The sequence below is a fragment of the Gallus gallus genome, chromosome 27 (assembly GCF_016699485.2).
Source record: "Gallus gallus isolate bGalGal1 chromosome 27, bGalGal1.mat.broiler.GRCg7b, whole genome shotgun sequence".
Taxonomy (NCBI): Eukaryota; Metazoa; Chordata; class Aves; order Galliformes; family Phasianidae; genus Gallus; species Gallus gallus.
In genome coordinates, this window is record NC_052558.1 from 3,093,316 (window position 1) to 3,110,337 (window position 17,022).

The 17,022-nt window shown below is 46.3% G+C and overlaps 3 protein-coding genes across 4 annotated transcripts; 1 reads left to right on the forward strand and 2 right to left on the reverse strand.

Annotated features, from left to right (window-relative positions):
- Positions 1 to 514: 514 nt before the first annotated feature.
- C27H17ORF105 (chromosome 27 open reading frame, human C17orf105) lies at positions 515 to 2,718 on the reverse strand. The gene is made up of 6 exons (NM_001389654.2): positions 2,434 to 2,718; positions 2,007 to 2,077; positions 1,528 to 1,646; positions 1,293 to 1,416; positions 966 to 1,025; positions 515 to 636 (listed from the first exon to the last, which is right to left on the reverse strand). Exons 1-5 carry the CDS (start codon positions 2,525 to 2,527, stop codon positions 1,005 to 1,007), a joined length of 429 nt encoding a protein of 142 aa, NP_001376583.1. The 5' UTR covers positions 2,528 to 2,718; the 3' UTR covers positions 515 to 636; positions 966 to 1,004.
- A 186-nt stretch (positions 2,719 to 2,904) lies between these two features.
- On the reverse strand, positions 2,905 to 8,999 carry RAB18L (ras-related protein Rab-18-B-like). 2 transcript variants are annotated; one of them, NM_001389649.2, is made up of 7 exons: positions 8,869 to 8,999; positions 8,737 to 8,792; positions 7,580 to 7,641; positions 6,411 to 6,483; positions 5,728 to 5,846; positions 4,686 to 4,752; positions 2,912 to 4,448 (listed from the first exon to the last, which is right to left on the reverse strand). In NM_001389649.2, the coding sequence occupies exons 1-7, from the start codon at positions 8,931 to 8,933 to the stop codon at positions 4,276 to 4,278; spliced, it is 615 nt and encodes a 204-aa protein (NP_001376578.1). In that variant the 5' UTR covers positions 8,934 to 8,999; the 3' UTR covers positions 2,912 to 4,275. The 2 variants fall into 2 exon arrangements, with proteins under 2 accessions (XP_046760311.1, NP_001376578.1); XM_046904355.1 differs by lacking the exon at positions 7,580 to 7,641 and having other exon boundaries at positions 2,905 to 4,448; positions 8,781 to 8,948.
- A 53-nt stretch (positions 9,000 to 9,052) lies between these two features.
- DUSP3 (dual specificity phosphatase 3) lies at positions 9,053 to 15,868 on the forward strand. The gene is made up of 3 exons (XM_015299465.4): positions 9,053 to 9,214; positions 12,073 to 12,299; positions 14,617 to 15,868. Exons 1-3 carry the CDS (start codon positions 9,093 to 9,095, stop codon positions 14,820 to 14,822), a joined length of 555 nt encoding a protein of 184 aa, XP_015154951.1. The 5' UTR covers positions 9,053 to 9,092; the 3' UTR covers positions 14,823 to 15,868.
- The last annotated feature ends 1,154 nt before the right edge of the window (positions 15,869 to 17,022 follow it).

A 17,022-nucleotide genomic window follows, 5' to 3' on the forward strand; every position in this document is an offset into this window, starting at 1 on the left:
GCACTTCCTGCAGCGTGGTAGAACTGCTCTGGCTTGTCAGAAAATATGCTGCCAGCCTGGAGGCCTCGCAGCAGCTGTACAAGGATTCCCTCATGTGGTCATGGCCAATCAGCTCTGCCAGTAAGCTGCTGCAGCTTTGGCCCAGCACAGCCACCGAAGGGATAGGAGTGGGAGAGAGACAGTGAAAAAGTGAGTGCAATAGTTTAACAGCATCTCAAGTTATGTTAATAAATCTACTTATCAATATCATACCAAATTGATCTCACCCCAGGTATGTAGTGCAGGTTACAGGGTTAAGATATACAACTCCTATTAAAAATAAACTAAAATATTCAGTATCAGTTAAATAATCTTTTTTTTTAGTTATGTGCAGATATTCCACATTGATGTACACTCCCAGAGATCGTAACTTATGATACTGCTTGTTTGATTGAGGACTTATTTTAGGTTCCAAGTAAGTGATGGTAAGAGAATACATAAGTACATACTAAGGAGAACAGACTGGTTGTTTTTTTCTTATGTATTCTCCTCTTTATTCTCACAATCTTAGGAAAAGGTACATGTAACAGATGTCTGTTTCCAGGACAAGATTCCAATTCAGACAATACCGAGTCAGTGCCAGGCCTGGTTTGTGCCCTGCAGTTAGGAGGGGAGAAAAGAAGAGATTATAAAGAAAATCAGAGTGCAAACTTATTTGAGTTCGAAGTCCTGCTTTGTAAGCGGTACCAAAAAACCTAAGGCAAAATATTTGAGCAAATTGAACCTCTTTCTCCCTTCTCCCTCTCTTGCCTGTGCTTGAAATTAATGTAGCCTTTCATATTATTATGGTTTGTAGAGCCAAAGGGAGAGCTGTGGTTAACAACCACAGTACCTGAAGTTGTCAGGCAGTTTTCCATCCTTCCCCTGATACATCTACCCCGGCTTCTTTGCTTTTAGGAAATGGCACCTGATGTAAAAGGACATACCTGAATCTCTTTGGAGGAGATGAAGCATTGTGTGGTAGTCTATTTAAACTGTCTCGTGCTCTGCCAAGGAAAAAAGATTTATGGGTTTTATCACCAAGTCTAATTATGCACTGTTAAACAAACACAGTGCCTAAGGAAGTCTATTTCATCCTTTTTTCCTGCCCTTACACATCCACTTCTCTGTAGCCCAATCATCACTCAGTCAAATCTTCCGTGTTTTACTTCACTTGATTGTTGTGTTGGCCATAGGCTGCAGGTATTTCCATACCTGAGAACTTAAGATCTTAACCCCAATTGTCAGAGGCATACAAAAATTCAGCTACGTGCCTGCCATTCCATTTTGAACTTCTTTTTACCATAGGTAGGATTACAGTTAACAAGCCTTTTCAAAAGTCCCTGATTCTCCACAGTGATGATCATTATTTTCCTGTTCTGGTTGTCGCTGTTTGACCTGTAAGCAGAAATGAACACATGTGAGAAAACAAATAGGAGAGGACATGTGTAAAAAGCACCCTTCCTTCCCCCCCCCTCCACGTGGAAGGAAGGGTAGAACAGCAGCTACCTTCTCTGAAAGTATTCGTTCCAACAATCCACCCTTGCCGGCCCTCGCTGGATGGCAGCAAGGTTCTCCATCAGCCTCTCATTGTCTCTTTCAATCTGACTGATTCGCTTTTGGTCCTCCTGTGCAAGAGAAAGTTTGCAGTGCAGTTCTCATGAGACTCCTTCCTGGGCTGCCTCTCACTGTTATGTTGCCCGTGTACGTTTAAATACAAACTCCTAAGTTCTGTGCTCAACCATATCCCCAAACCACCAGGCTCTGTAGCTGTGCTTTGTCACTGCTTCTTTGGTTTCCTCTCCCAGCACTCTCTATTATAGATAATATACATAAGCAAACTTGACATGAAAGCAGCAATACATCCTGTTTCCTTTTTCTTGCCCTTACCCTTTCTCACTTTAATCCTGTGCCCCTGCTCTATGTGTCCCCACAGATTCCCTGGCACCTGAAGCACTGTTATCACACAGATGTAGGTTTACAAGTACCTGGATCTTCCTCAGGTTAACACACTGCCAGCTCTGTGCATGGGGAAGCATTTTCTTCACACAGTGTCTTGCTTGAAAGACATAGGAAAAAAAAAAAACAAAGCAAAAAGAAAAGAAAAGCCTGAAGTGAAAACACGTTTTGTGATGTTACTGAGCTCCAAATCCCACCATGCAGCCTTTCTCTGGTCAGCAACCCAACTCAGACAGCCCACAGCACGCAACTTCATCTTTATCACAGCTCCTAGACTATGCTGACATACTTTCACCCACGTTTACCAGCACAAGAAGTAGTCTTTCTTCTCTCCAGTCTCTTCCTTAACCCCAGGAAACATAGGAAAGTGACCACCTTAGTGGTCTGTCACCAGAGCACCATCACAACCAGCAGAGGCCATTTTACACCCTACAGATCAGCAGTCATTTAACTCACCCTGCTCTCTTGCACCTGTTTCCATGGCTTTGTTCAAGTTGCCACGGCTTCCCATCTTCCAAACTTGACTTTTCAGTCTCTTTTTAGTGGTCATGCTCTTGCTTGCACTTGTACTTGGAGATTCCAGACCTTCAATTATGACACGCTCTGCTCATAGACACTGGTAGGATTCCATCTCTCGGTGAGCTGCTTGCAGCATGCACACTCAGCTGCTGTAGGGCACAGCAACTGAAACTTCTGCTCTTAGAAGTGGATTCGAATGAACATTATTTCACAGGGGCATTTTAAAGACTGAAACAAGGATGTAGGTATAAAGAGCACTCCTTCAGCTGGCTTTGAGCAGATGTTTCCATTGATAAAGCCATCAAACACCACAATAGAATCTGTCATCACCTTCCCCACACTGATTGCAGCAGAGGAAAATACACAGAGGTGATATATGACCCATTGCAAGACAAAGACAAACAGATGTAAAGGCCCCATAAAGGCATTTTATTCTCTTACTCTTGTGAGAATTTTTCATGCATGCTTTCCACAGATGAAAACAGCTCCTGAGTATTTGTGGAGAACAAGCTGCAATAGTTCCAAAGGAAAGTTGAAGTTTACACACCTTGCCTTGAGCTGTGGTACAGCAGCATTAATGACAGATCCCTGGTGTCACTCAGGAAAGCCCTCCTGCTAATAACTTAAATTAACTTGATAGCAATGGATTAAAATACGCATCCTAAGAAAGGCAGAATTTCTGTTCCAGTTTCACAACGTCCTGTAATGACAGAATATCTCTGGATTTGTCACTTATCTCCAAACACTCCAGCTTTGATTTTAAACACTTTTAATGTCCCCAAGTTTTTACTTAGTACTGTTGCAGTGCTGCAGGCACCCAACAAAGCTTTGCTAGCAGTACTGCTACCAAACCCAGAAGCAAGGCTAGCATCTTCCATGACTCAAAGCTTGTTTTCAAGAAAAGGCAGTGAGTTTTGGAGCAGACAGAAGGTAAAAAGCAGCAGCTATCTTGTAGAACTTCATAATGAGATTGCCAATGGACACACTCTTGTTAGCGCACAACCTTCTATCACCAGCACATTTTATATTGAACCAACCTTTCACCCTGCAGTTGCTGAATGAGAGTAGAAACACAGGTTTGCAGATTATTCTGTTAACTGCAGAAGTGCCCATGATGTCAGCTGGCCCAAAATGATGACTCCAAAGCACCTGTGATCCTCAGCACAAAGCAATTAAGAGCAGCAAGGGATAACCTACAGTGTACTGCACAGGAAGCATTTGCTCCTGCAGAATGTTACTGGATATGACTGTTCAATACAACCCTAACATTTAGTAGCAACTCAGCTTGTTGTCTGCAGACACAGTGATTCTGACTGCTTAAAACCATCTGAAATAGAGTGGTAATGTCACTGCTTAGGGTGACTCCTGAGCAGTAAGTGCATTAAAGGGAAGCTGGCAGCCTGAAAGACTTCAGTGCCACTTTGGGGAAGAGAAGCTTTACAGTAATATTCCAAAATAGAACACTCTTTTATGCCAAGGCAGGAATTCTAGAAAAAGTACATGCCAAATGCCAAAAGCATGCTATAAGAAGTAGTATGATTTACTAGTAACAAATCTGAGTTATCAGAAAAAGCATTAAGTTGATACCTGGAGATATCAGAGGTGCATAATAGAAAGAAACTGTACTTTGTTAATGAATAAAAGAGTGCTTTGTTAATCAGTTTGATATCAAATCTACACAATGGTAGCAGGTCAAACAAGGCACGGAGCAGCTCCTGAAATCCCTCAGTATATTCTTCTGAACTGCACTCAGTTTGGACAGAACAGGCACCTGCAGATTTAAGAAAGTGGACAGTATGCAGTGCATGTGCTTTTCTCCTGCTGTGATGATTCCTTTAGCTGGACTCCCTGCTTCTTTGTGCTTTTATCCAGAAGATTTGGTGTCTGCAGGATCTTTATCACCAGTTCCTCAAAGGCATGTTGCACTCCATCCTCCGTTTTGGCACTGGTCTCTGTGGGCAGGGAGAAAAAAGGGAAAAAAAAAATAATCAAAGACTTCATCTTATTTGCAAGCCTCCAGTCTCTAACACTGAGAGTTTAAAAAACGACCTTAAAAAATTCAAGACAATTTAGAACTCATGCCCACACAGTGCTTGAAGGAATCTCACTATCAGGAAAAGAGCACTTCCAATTACAGAACAACACATGAGCAATCCATGAACATATATGTTTTTGGCACAGTTACATACCTATAAACAGCAGCGAGCGTTTCTTAGCAAACTGAAGTCCCTCTCTTCTCTCTACTTCCCGATCAGGCTGCAGAGATGGATGAAGAACATGACTCAAGTGAGCTATATTTGCAAGGTTAAGGAACTCCCTGGAAAAGCAGCACTGTAGAAGTGAAGTTTTGCTGGAAAGAAGGAAAAAGTCTATAAAATCACATAGCAACAATCAGCTGGATATCCCTCTCTCTACAGTCAGTTTAAAAGCAGTAAGGTAGTATTGGTATTAGGCAGAGCCAATGGAGGGTTAAACTGAAGAGCAGCAACATCGAATCAGCAGGAAATTAAGGTGCTGTTACCTTCTGAATCAAGGGGGAGCAAAGGAAATGCCAGAAAGGAAGTTACAGTAGTCAAATAGCTGAAAAAGCATGCCAAAGATATGTGAAATTTGTCAGACTTGAGAAATGGAAAAGGGGGATTACGCCACCAAAATCCCAAGACGAGTATGAACTACTCGATGCAGATACACAGGAAGCTAAGAATTCCAATTGCCTACTTCAGATAGCCACACTGGAAACCTCTTTAAGTAAAGCAAGAGTGAAACACATCTTGCTAAGCAATATGCATTTAGGATATGCCAGAAATACCCTGAGATGTACAGAGGTGTGTGCCTCTCACCCACACGGACATATGATTAACAGCCAGTTGAAGGTAAGGATCCCCACCACCTGCCCAAAGCATGGTTGGCTCAAAGAGACAGAGGAGCTGTTCTGCTGCACTGCTGTTAACTTAAAAAGGTATTTCACAGTTCCCAGTCAGAAACTCTCACTGTTTTCCCTTAACACAATCTCTCCCATTAATTGCATCTCTCCAGGAGCACTTCCACAAAACTCCAACAAGAACTGCTTCTCAAATGAGGCAGCAAAAGGAGCCTGCCCAGCCTAAGTTACAGAGCCCATCACCTCCTCACAAAAGAAAAGTGATGGTTTCAGAGCTTATCTCACATTTATGCTGTCTCATGATTGAGTCACCTGCAGAAGAGTGTAAGACGATGCATTTCTGAACTGACCTTATCAGTTTTATTGCCAACCAACATCTTCACAGTGTTGCTTTTGGTGTTATATATTTCCAGCTCGTTCAGCCAGCTATCTAGGCCTGTGAATGTGTCCTTCCTTGTAACATCATACACTGGTAAAAGAAGAAAAGGAGCTTAGCAGCTGCAGAGTCTTGATCAGCACTTACTTCATCAGGGCACTGAGGCCAGAAAAAAATATTCTGTGCATGTTCAGCCCTCACAACCCCTGGGAATGACTCCCTTTTTTTTCCTCTAATTGGTATTCACATTGAAAGAGACTAAGCACGTATTCCTTGTGCTGCAAATCTCATGTTTTATAGCAAATCACATCAAGCATCACTAACAAATAAATACAAGTAAACAGTAAAAACGCTAAGGGAAACAAAAGGCAAAACCCCATTTGCCTTCTCACCAAAAATCCACCAGATTATTACAAAGCTGACGGTTCACCCCATGGTTTGCAGGGTGATTTTGCTGAAATGCAACACATTCTGAAGAAGCAGAATTTCCTCCCAGCAGTTTTGCACACTCAGAGTTTGAGCTAACGATTCGAAGTGCTGGGAAACCAAACACGGCTGTTCCCCTGGTCCTCTCAGTCCCCTTTTGCAGTGACACGTCCTATTAGATTTTAAGACCACACCTCCTATAGTCACATTTCCCTCCCATATTCCACCTACCTAAAACAATCCCTTGAGTTCCTCGGTAATAACTGGGATTCAGTGTCCTAAAGCGCTCTTGGCCCGCTGTGTCCTAGGGGAAAAAAAAACAACAATAAAAATAAGTGGTTTTATTCAATTGTTGCTAAGTTATGTCACACTCTCTCTATGAATCTTCCAAATACTCCAAACTACGCAGAACAAGCAATAAGGAGGCAAAAAAAGTGACACTGTTTATTATTATTACCAAAGAAGTGTTTGAATTTATGTACAAATTGTAATAGACTAACAGCTATGTTATCATTTATTTCTACTTTATTAGACCTGGCAGTGTATTCACTTAGTTCAGGTTATCCTTACTAAGGGGGTTATCCTCCAGTGTATCCATGAACACACAGATACTAAAGTCAAAGCCTCTCCTTCCCTTTGATGCTTGGTACACGCATCAAAGCTTTTATTTAACATTCTCCAAGCACCAGTTTTCCCTTCCAGCTCATTAGCAGCCTCTCTGGATGGCTGTTACTGCTGTAAAGTGCCTTTTCCAGCTACACAACCTGTAGAGGTTTCCATTCCACAGCAAGGAGGCACACCCCTGCATGGTTATGAGGTTTCCTATTACTCCCAGCAAGGCTCTGCTCAGAACACAGCCAACACACACAGCTGGAGCAGCTGTAACCTCAACAGTCCCACTCTACTTCCCATATACAGAGCCATAAAGAAAAACCAAGAACTAATGTGAGTTCTGACACCAATATTCACTGTGTTACCACCAGCCCTGGGCACGTTTGTGCACTCTTTCCAGTAGCCCCAATAGCTTAATCCAGAATAGAGTGTTCTTTCTCAAATACTTACGCCTCTAAACCTGAAAATCCCTTCAAGGGCTTTCAGTCCATTTAGGGGAAAACACTCCGTGCTTTAATAACATTAGAGGTAAACCTGAATACACCCTGCACTCCGATTTCCCAGTTTCCACATGCTGGAAGCACAGCACCAGCAGTTGGAGCCAATTGCTTGAGTTTCCCAGTAAACGCAACAAAACCTTCACACAGTTCATAAATAACAGCATTTTTGTTCCCACCATTTCAACCAAAACGAAGCATCTGCTGTGTGTCCGGTACAGCACACAGATTGTTTGCTGCACAGCCCCTGTAGATCTCTACGTTCCCACATCTGCCCCAAATCAAACCCACCCATATTGCAAGCTGCACCGTGTGGCCATCTACCACCATCTTCTTCACTTTAAAATCAACACCTAAGATGCAAAATAAAAGAGGGAAGGCTGTGGGAACGATGTGGAGGAACAGCAGTGTTTGCAGCTCCTCACTGCCATCTATCCCCTCAGCACTCTGTCTCCTGTCCCTGTCCCCTTCCCTGTCCCCTCAACAGTTCCCATTACCTCACACCCGGCACCCCTTCATAGCACTCCTTATCCCACCATAGCACCCTGTACCCTCACAGCACTCCCCACCCATTCACAGCACTCTCTGTACCCCCACTGACCCCGTCCCTTCACAGCACCCCGCTCCCTCACACCCAATGTCCCCTCAAAGCCCCCATCCCTGACCTCTCAGCCCCCATCCCCTCACAGCACTCTCCGTCCCCCCACAGCCTCTATCCCCTCTCACCTCCCATGCTGACACATCACCCCTTGTCCCCTCACAGCCAATGTCCCTTCACAGCACTCCCTGTCCCCTCACAGCCCCCATCTCCTCACAGCACTCCCTGTCCCCCCACGGAACCCCCTCTACCCCCTCACAGCTGTTCCTGTCCCCCCACATCCTCTACCCCCTCACAGCCCCCCTCTCCTCATAGCTAATGTCCCCTCACAGCCTCTACCCCCTCACAGTGCTCTTCGTTCCCCCACAAGAGCCTCCATCTCCTCACACCCCCCACACCCCCATACCCAATGTCCTCTCACAGCCCCCATGCTGACACATCACCCCTTGTCCCCTCACAGCCAATGGCCCCTCACAGCACCCCCTGTCCCCTCACAGCTGTCCCTGTCCCCCTACAACCTCTATCCCCTCACAACCCTCAGTCCCTCATAGCCTCCATCCTCTCACAGCACCCCCATCCCCTCACAGCCAATGCCCCCACACAGCACTCCCAGTCCCCTCACAGCCCCCATTCCCTCACAGCACTCCCAGTCCCCTCACAGCCCCCATTCCCTCACAGCACTCCCAGTCCCCTCACAGCCCCCATTCCCTCACAGCACTCCCAGTCCCCTCACAGCCCCCATTCCCTCACAGCAAGCCCAGTCCGCTCACAGCACCCCTCGTCCCCTCACAGCCCTCATTCCCTCACAGCCCCCGTCCCCTCACAGCACCCCCGTCGCCCCCCGGCTCACAGATGGTCGGTTTCAGGCTCGGCTCGAAGGAACCCTCAGCGAACCTCAGCAGGAGGCTGCGGGGACACACAGCTGCCCTCAGCACTGCGGCACACAGCGCGGAGCTGCGCGCCCCGCCCGGCCCGGCCCCACCTGGACTTCCCCACGGCGCTGTCTCCGATCAGGATCAGCTTCACAGTGATGCCGGCGCCGTCCATGTCCCGCCCGGAGCCCGCGCAGTGCCCGCTGCCGGCCCGCTCCGGCCGAGCAGCTGCTGGGACTCCGCCCCTGGGGCGGCGGTGCCGGGCGGGGCGGGGCGGGGCGGGCCCGGCCGAGCGGCGGAGCTAACGGCGCCCTGCGAGCGGCCGGGCCTGGCCATGTCCGATTACCGGATCTCGGTGGAGGAGCTGAACGACCTCCTAGCGAACGGCAGCGGCTGCTACAGCCTGCCCAGCGCGCACAGCAACGAGGTGGTGCCGCGCATCCACGTGGGGAACGCGTGAGTGCGCCGGGCCGGGGCCGGGCCGAGGCGGGCGGCCCGCGAGGGGCTGCGTAGGGCTGCGAGCAGCGGGAGGGCCCCCCCCCGGGGCACCCCCGGCCTCCCCGGGGAGCTGCGGGGACCCGCAGGGCCTGGCAGGCTACAGGGCCTGAGCACGGCGCTGTGCGGGCTCCCGTGGCACCCAGCGGGCGCTGCCCATAAATGGCACCTGCTGCAGAGCCCGGCTGCGGGCGGAGGGGCTGAAGCACACGCGCAGCTCAGGAGTGAAACGCGCCCGACCCGCGCTGGGCTTCGAGTTTCTCATTCCCTTTAATTCCTAATTTGGGGCTTCTAATTTTGGGGAACTTATTGATGTTTATAAATATCTCGAGGGTGGGAGGCAAAGGGACGTGGCCAACATCCTGGCAGCAGTCTGTGGGGGCAGGACGAGGGGAAACGGGCGCAGACTGGAGCATGGGAAGCTCCACACCAATGAGCAGAAGAACTTCATGGTGAGGGGTGACGGAGCGCTGGGATGGGCTGCCCTGGGAGGTGGTGGGGTCTCCTTCTTTGGAGACATTGCAGGCCCATCTAGATGCTGACCTGTGCAGCCTGAGGTAGGGGGCTGCTTGGGCAGGGGGTTGGACTCAGAGCTCTGTGAAGGTCCCTTCCAACCCCTGCAGTTCTGTGGTTCCCCAGCTGCCTCCTATCCTTGCCCACGGTTACCTGAGGGATGAGATGCTGTGGGGGACAGGGCAGCAGTAGCTGTGTGTGCCACAGAGCTGCTCAGGCCCCGTGTCTGTAGTGCATTCCTGTATCCCATTCTGCTCTGGCATCTGCTCAGAGCTGGAGGCCTCATGTGCTGCGTGTCAGCCCTGTGCTCAGCTCACGTCTCCTTTTCAACCTTCACTGCACAAACGTTAGGATCCGTGGAGCTGCTGGGAGCACCTCGGGGGGGGGAGCAGGAGAATAAAGTGATGCCATCGTTTGCTCTGACAGATCTCTGCTCTGGCTTGGAGGGATCAAACACTGCCTGCAGTGTGAGGCTGCTCCCACAGCTGCCAAGGCAGAGACTTTATAACAGGCAGAATTAACAGAGTAATGACACCCACGGAGAGTCTTATCATGGAGAGGTTGGAATCTCAACACCCAGCGTGAAGGACACAGAACTTGAATAGAGTTTGGGCAGGAATTCATGGGAAGGAATTAAAGCATTTGAGTGAGAATTCAGACAGTTCTGCTCGAAGCCTTTTACGTTCTTTTGCATATTGTTCCCTCCTTATGAACAGCTCATCCTTGGGTTAAAGTAACAGCGCTGAGACGTTCAGGAGGATGAGACTGAATGGGGTCACAGCGTGGGATAGCAATTTGTCTGTCAAGTACCACGTCTCCTATGCAGTGCATGGAAGTTACCAGTAATGCAAACACAGAGGTGAAATGATAAAATAAAAGAGAGCTTTTGCATATCACAGCAGACAGTTGTAACCTTTCAAAGCGATCAGACAAAGAGTTCTGAAGATGAGTCAAAATGTAATATCACTGAAACGGGAATTATTAGATTGGTGACGTTCATACAAGTGTGTTTTTCAAGCAGCAGCACAGTCACACAATTCAGATGATATCAGAAGTACAGAGAATTTCTTATCACTGCCAACATCAGGATATATTTGAGTATAATCTCATAGTCAGTGAGCAGGACAGCTGGACAGAATGCATCTTTACCAGGCTTGCAGAGCACATATCTGAGTTATCTGGCTGCTTGAATGTGTGTGGTTAACCCCCAAAGTAATTCTGTGTTCCTGATGGGCTCAGAGTGCAGTAAGGGATCTGAAAGGCATTCTCCCAAAATTAACATTAAATTGAGTGGCGAAGGAGCAATTCTGCGTGAACGTAACAGTAGAAATGAAAATGTGCTGTTGGGCAGTTTTTGCTCCATCTTAAAAGACGTGGTTTATTTGCTTGGGTGAATGCAAAGCAGATTCACGTTGATCCCAACCACTGTCAGATATGCACTGACCCACGCTCTGTTCCTTGTGCCATAGACTCACCACATGAAGCAGAGGAACTCACAGGTGAATTAACACCTTTTGTTTTGGCCTTGCTCTTTAGGGTTTACTTTTGTGTTGCAAGCAGAATTCCCTTGGCTCTGATACTTGTCCCCTGGCACAGATGATGTCCTGCCAGATGGAAAAATCTGTCAACATTTGTTTGGGTAATGAAGTCTTTACAAATACTTGGCCCATTGCCGTAGTTGTTTGGCACCGAGAGAAGATGTAGAAACTTCACTCATGCATGAGGATTCGTGCATAAGGGTAATTTAAGGGGTGAACAGTCATTAGGAGGAAAGGAATGCTCTGGATGTTCATATAGCCTTGAATTATGTGAAAATTGCCCTATGCAACCACGCAGTGTGATCATATAAGCCTTACTTTCTGGGTTTCTGTATTCCTGTGGCCTGAGAAGGAGCATTGGAGGCTGCCAGCAGAGGCTGTCTGTAACTGGTTCTTAAAGTAGCATATGGAGAAAGTAGTTAATCATAGGAGCAATTACTCGGGCATTTCTGTTATCTCCTGTATTTTCTTAGTTCGGTCAAAGTATAATGTTCAGAGTTATAAGTGTGCCATAGCAGGGAGCAGAGGATTAAGTCCCAGTGTTCTCTGTTCAGCTGTCAGCCAGGAGAGGAGCATTCTCTGACATACAAGTAGTGACCAAGGCTCTGAATATTTCTGCCTGTCAAATCTTCAGCTAATTCGAGCGCTGTATATTTAGCATCCATGAGCAGAAAAATGAAAGCTTTTGGTTATCAGTAGCTTTTGGGGACATCATAAATACTGAGGCACCGAGTTCTAATCATTTTCTTGACACTTTTTATCACGCAGGTTCATAGCCAAGAACATTATGAAGCTGCAGCGCCTGGGGATAACCCATGTTCTGAATGCAGCAGAGGGGAAGTCATTCATGCATGTGAACACTAATGCAGAATTCTATGAAGGCACAGGCATCACATACCATGGCATTAAAGCTAACGATACGCAGGAATTTAACCTCAGTCGATATTTTGAGGAGGCAGCTGATTTTATTGAGAAAGCACTTTCCCAGAAGGATGGTAAGGCAAACTGAAATGTCTTTCTGCCTTGTTTTCTGTACGCTGCGTATGGTTTAGCTCTTTATTTCACTGCTTAAAATGGTTCTTTGCTCAGATTTTCAGCTGGACAGGCAAGCCAGTGATTCGGATCAAGTCTTGGCATCAAAGACACCTGAATACTCAGTAAAACACCTTAGTCATCTCTCTATGCATGTGGACCTCCAGTATGTGTTAAGTGGAAGTCTGTGTCATTTTAGGGATGACTTTGCAAAGTGAAACAGCAACTGCATCCTGAAGTAGTGGCTGCCTGGGAAGACGTGCCCTTATTATTCCTTAGACAGATGAAAAGCCCAGAAAGTGAATACAGGATCTAAAAGTAGTTTTACAGCATTGAAAGGCAAAACTGATGCAGGCAATGCATTGCTGAACTTGCTGTATGTTTGCTTTCCAAATATACAGTACGGATAGAGACTGTCTCTATGATCTTATTATTATTTTATGTGACAATTACCTCATTAGTCCCCGGGATTCCAGGAAAGCTGGAGATGATAGGAGAAATGCTGTTGATTGCCACATTTCTCTACGGTGTTTCCACAGAGCAGAAATCCTAGGGCATAGTGCAGTGGGCCAGACAGTGCCTCTGCTCTGACTATTGCAGCATACCACTCATTTCTACATATGCTTCATTTCTTTCTTGCTTCGTGACTAAATGTGAACAAAGAGGAATGAGAACTCCCACAGTTCCAGGAGTTCTTTTCCTGAAGTGGGCAATAGGGGAGCTGGAGCTGTGATGTTCTTTTACCAGAATGAAAGACATTTTACCTTCAGTTTGGGAAGATATGAAAAGCTAAATGACAGCTCTTGCAATTAGTTCTATGACCCACTGATACAGGCTGCAGCTGGAAGAAGGGTTTAGCAATGCCAGCTGTGCTGTGGCTGTCCCCACCAACCTCAGCTAATCAGATCAGAATTGATAGCAGCAATTCTACTTTGTCATTCTTCCAGTCTAAATATTGCCTCCTGTGACTGCTGTTTTCCTACCATGGTAAGCAGAAGAACTTTGTAGCTGGGTGATGGTGGAACCAGGTTTAAGATTAACTCACTACGTAAATACAGTAGGGGTTTTTTTGACAGTGAAGAGTAGAGCAAAAGCAGTAGCAAAGTGATGAGGGATGCAGTGCTGTTCTCTCCTGCAGTTTCATTTTAGCTTTGTAGCTGCATGAGGTTCTGGAGGGGAGCAAAGTGAAGGCAGGGCTGCTGTGCCCAGGGCAGCCCAGGAGTCTCACTGCCTTTCACAGAGGAAGGCCGGAAACCCTTTTGCTTCTGACTGTAGAGAGGAAGCCAGTTCTCTTCTACATGCTTAAGAATCTTTGAATCCTGCTAATTCATGGCTGCAGGCTCTCAGGAAATGTAAAGAATTAATTGTTTTAGCTGTTCAACTCGCTTCTGATGAGAGGTTTGCCTCGAGCTGAGCAGAATATGCACCTCAAGGCAAATATGGTAACAGGCTTCTGAGCAAGTCGTGGCCTCAGCAAGTCTATGTGTGGTTCATCTGTTCTGTGGTCTCAGGAAAGAATTTACTCTGGAGGGGAAGCCTGGGGTTGTATTTTGTGTCTGGAAAAGCAGGGCAAAGAGGAAGCAGCTGAGAAGCAATAAAAATGAGTTAGGTTTCTCAGAGGGAGCAGCAGCCTGCTTAATTATTGGTGGATGCCAACTGTCAGCATTTTTCCAATAAACATGGGAATAATTTCCCTAATCAGTTAGCTGGAAGCTTTTCATTGGTGCTGGCATAATGTACTTCTGGTTCTTGTTACTGCATAATTAGTGGTTTCTTTTATTTGAGTGCTAGTGTGATTCATAAAGAGCCAGACAAGCAGCCACGTATGATCCAGCATGGAGTTATCATGGGAACTGACAGCAGTGCAGACAGAAAGGTGGGTGTCTTTGAAGAGATACAGTATATACCAGACAGCATCTGTCTTCAGCATATTCTAAACTGTGCATCATTGATTTGTGCTGTTTGGTACCTAGTCGTCCTTAGCTACAAGACATCCTCAAATAGAGATTGGAGAAGTATGGATAGGTGCAGGCCGGCCTTCATAATGCAGCAGCAAATACACTGTAGTGTGAGTGATGTAGAACTATTTATTCTTCATTAGCCCTGATGACAGACTGTGCCAGCTATCAGAATGATAGCATCGAGTTTGACATACCCCCATCAGAATTCCCAGTTGAGAGTCCTCGGGATACTGAAGGGCTAATTGTTGCGCTTTGTTTCATGCTGCATTTCCATCGTGTGTTCCATTATAACCCACGTTATGACCTGTTTTCCCTGCAGGACAAGTGTTTGTGCATTGCCGTGAGGGCTACAGCCGTTCTCCTACGCTGGTCATCGCCTACCTCATGCTTCGCCAGAACATGGATGTCAAGTCTGCTTTGGTCACTGTCCGGCAAAAGAGAGAGATTGGCCCTAATGATGGCTTTCTAAGGCAGCTTTGTCAGCTAAATGAGCAGTTAGTGAAGGAAGGCAAAGTGAAGCCCTGAAACAGAGCGCCGTAGTAGTTCTGGGTGTTTCTCAAACCATCAGAGGATGCATTAAGTGCTTTAGATTCCTAACCCCCAACCGCCAAGCTAAGTCACGTCGTGTGAGGGAGGCAGAATTCCTGCTCTTGTGTAGTGAAAGGATCTTTCTCAAACTGTGGGTCTGTCTTTTGAGATGGCACAACGTTGTGTCACTTGTTGGAGTTGTTGCAATAAGGAGGTGTCTTCAGAGGGGTCACTCCAGTGAGAACAGCTGTTCTTTGCAGGCTTTATAACATGCTTTGCATTGACATCGCGTTGTTTCATTCAAGCTTTGTATTTTATTCCACCAGAGCACTGTTTGCTGAGAGCCCCCATACATCTCTCACTCTTCATTTGAAGTACTGTGTTTTCTAAAGCTTCTTTTTCATGCACACAGGTGCCTCGAGTTTGAGTGTAGGAGCTTCAAGGAATGGAGCAGCATATATGCAAATGCACAGATGCACTCTCATAAAAAGAAGTATGCAGTGTTGTGTTCAGTGTGGATATATGCAGTACGCAGTGTGTGGTAGTAAAGCCATTCAGAGCCTGACCTTGATGCACACTGTATTTCCAAGACTATTTGTACCACTTGCTGTTGTGATTGATGTGAAATAGTCTGATATTAAAGTTTATTTTTATTATAAACTCACACCCTAAAGAAAATGTGGAGTGAATGTTGAGAAAAGAACTCCAGCAAGGGAAGAAGAATGGCTGCACTTAGGAGTGCTTGTACTGGGTGTATGATAAAGCGTGAAGTATCAGAATGGAATGGCTTCTGAGGTTTGTATTGAACCACAGCCTCCCTGTCCCTGTGCTGTTGCTGTTTATTAATGTAGAATGGCAAGATCGTATCTACAGATTTCTTCCAGCATTGTAGTACAGGTGTGCTTACAGAGCATTTTGTTGGTACACTCTGACTTGAATTATTTGCATGGCTCCATTCAATAGAAACAAACATTGTTACGTGCCACGTGGAACAGGAAGCGTTTCCTTTCTATTGAAATAAATCACACCTTGATTCTGTTGGACATGCAGATGAAATGAGTCATTGCAATGATGGGAGAGGGAGCTTTGTTTACAGTATGCTCGAGTGGGTCTGTGTGTGCCTGTGAGTGATTGCAGTGCTGTTAATGCAAAGGATCTCCCTCTGCAGCCTCCGAATTGTTGGCTGAGCTATCAGAGCCCTGAGAGGTTTGTGTTCCCTTTTTAGCTGTGCTTTAATGTAGGTCTTGATTTAAAATCCTCGCGCTGCTTTAAGTGGAAACACTTGTATTAATAATCCACCTGAGTCCAAATCCAGTTGTCTGTATTCGTCTCGCTATAAGAAAATCCCAGGACAGACACTGTTAAGCTTATTTAACAAACATTGCGTAACATGAGGGTGGAGGGGAATAAAGAAGACACCGTTACCAATTGATTTATGGCACTGAAACATTAGATCCTGTGGTAAGGAACTGATAGGTGACTCAGAAAGGACGTTATTTTAGTAGTATTTGAGGCTAAGCAGGGACTGTGAAGTCCACATCTGTCATAGAACAAAGATATCTGCCATGTCAAATCCAGCACAGTGAAAAAGATGCAGCAGTTTGGGCTTTCTGTGCTCAGAGATGGAAAGTAGGGAGGAGTGGGGGCGAGGAGCTCTGATCTGACAGCAGGGAACAAAGAAGGATGTTGGGATAGATAATCATCCTTCTGAAATGATGACATATGCAAAACTGGATCCGTCTTATAGCTCGTGCTGAGCTGCATCTCCCAGCCATCAGCACCCAAGGGAAGTTTCTAACTTAGAATTCCGATTCATAGCAGAAATGGTGTTTTCTGAGTGCTGTCCTCAGCCTCTGGTCCTGCACTGTTGGCACTGACAATCTTGTGTCTAACGGGCTCTTCTGAGCTGTAAGTAATTCAAGGCCAGGCTGGATGTGGCTCTGGGCAGCCTGGTCTGGTGGTTGGAGACCCTGCACAAAGCAAGGGGTTGAAAGGAGATGATCATTGTGGTCCTTTTCAACCCTGGCCATTGTATGATTCTATGAGAATGCTGAATGCTTTCCAAGAGGGCACTGCAATTGGACACACTTAGCAAGGTTATTTCAAAGTTAGAGTTAACAGCACCCAAAGGCAAGGCTGGCAGCTGTAATACGTTGTGTTGTAATTCCCATTAAGCTCGTGTAAGTGTTGGACACAT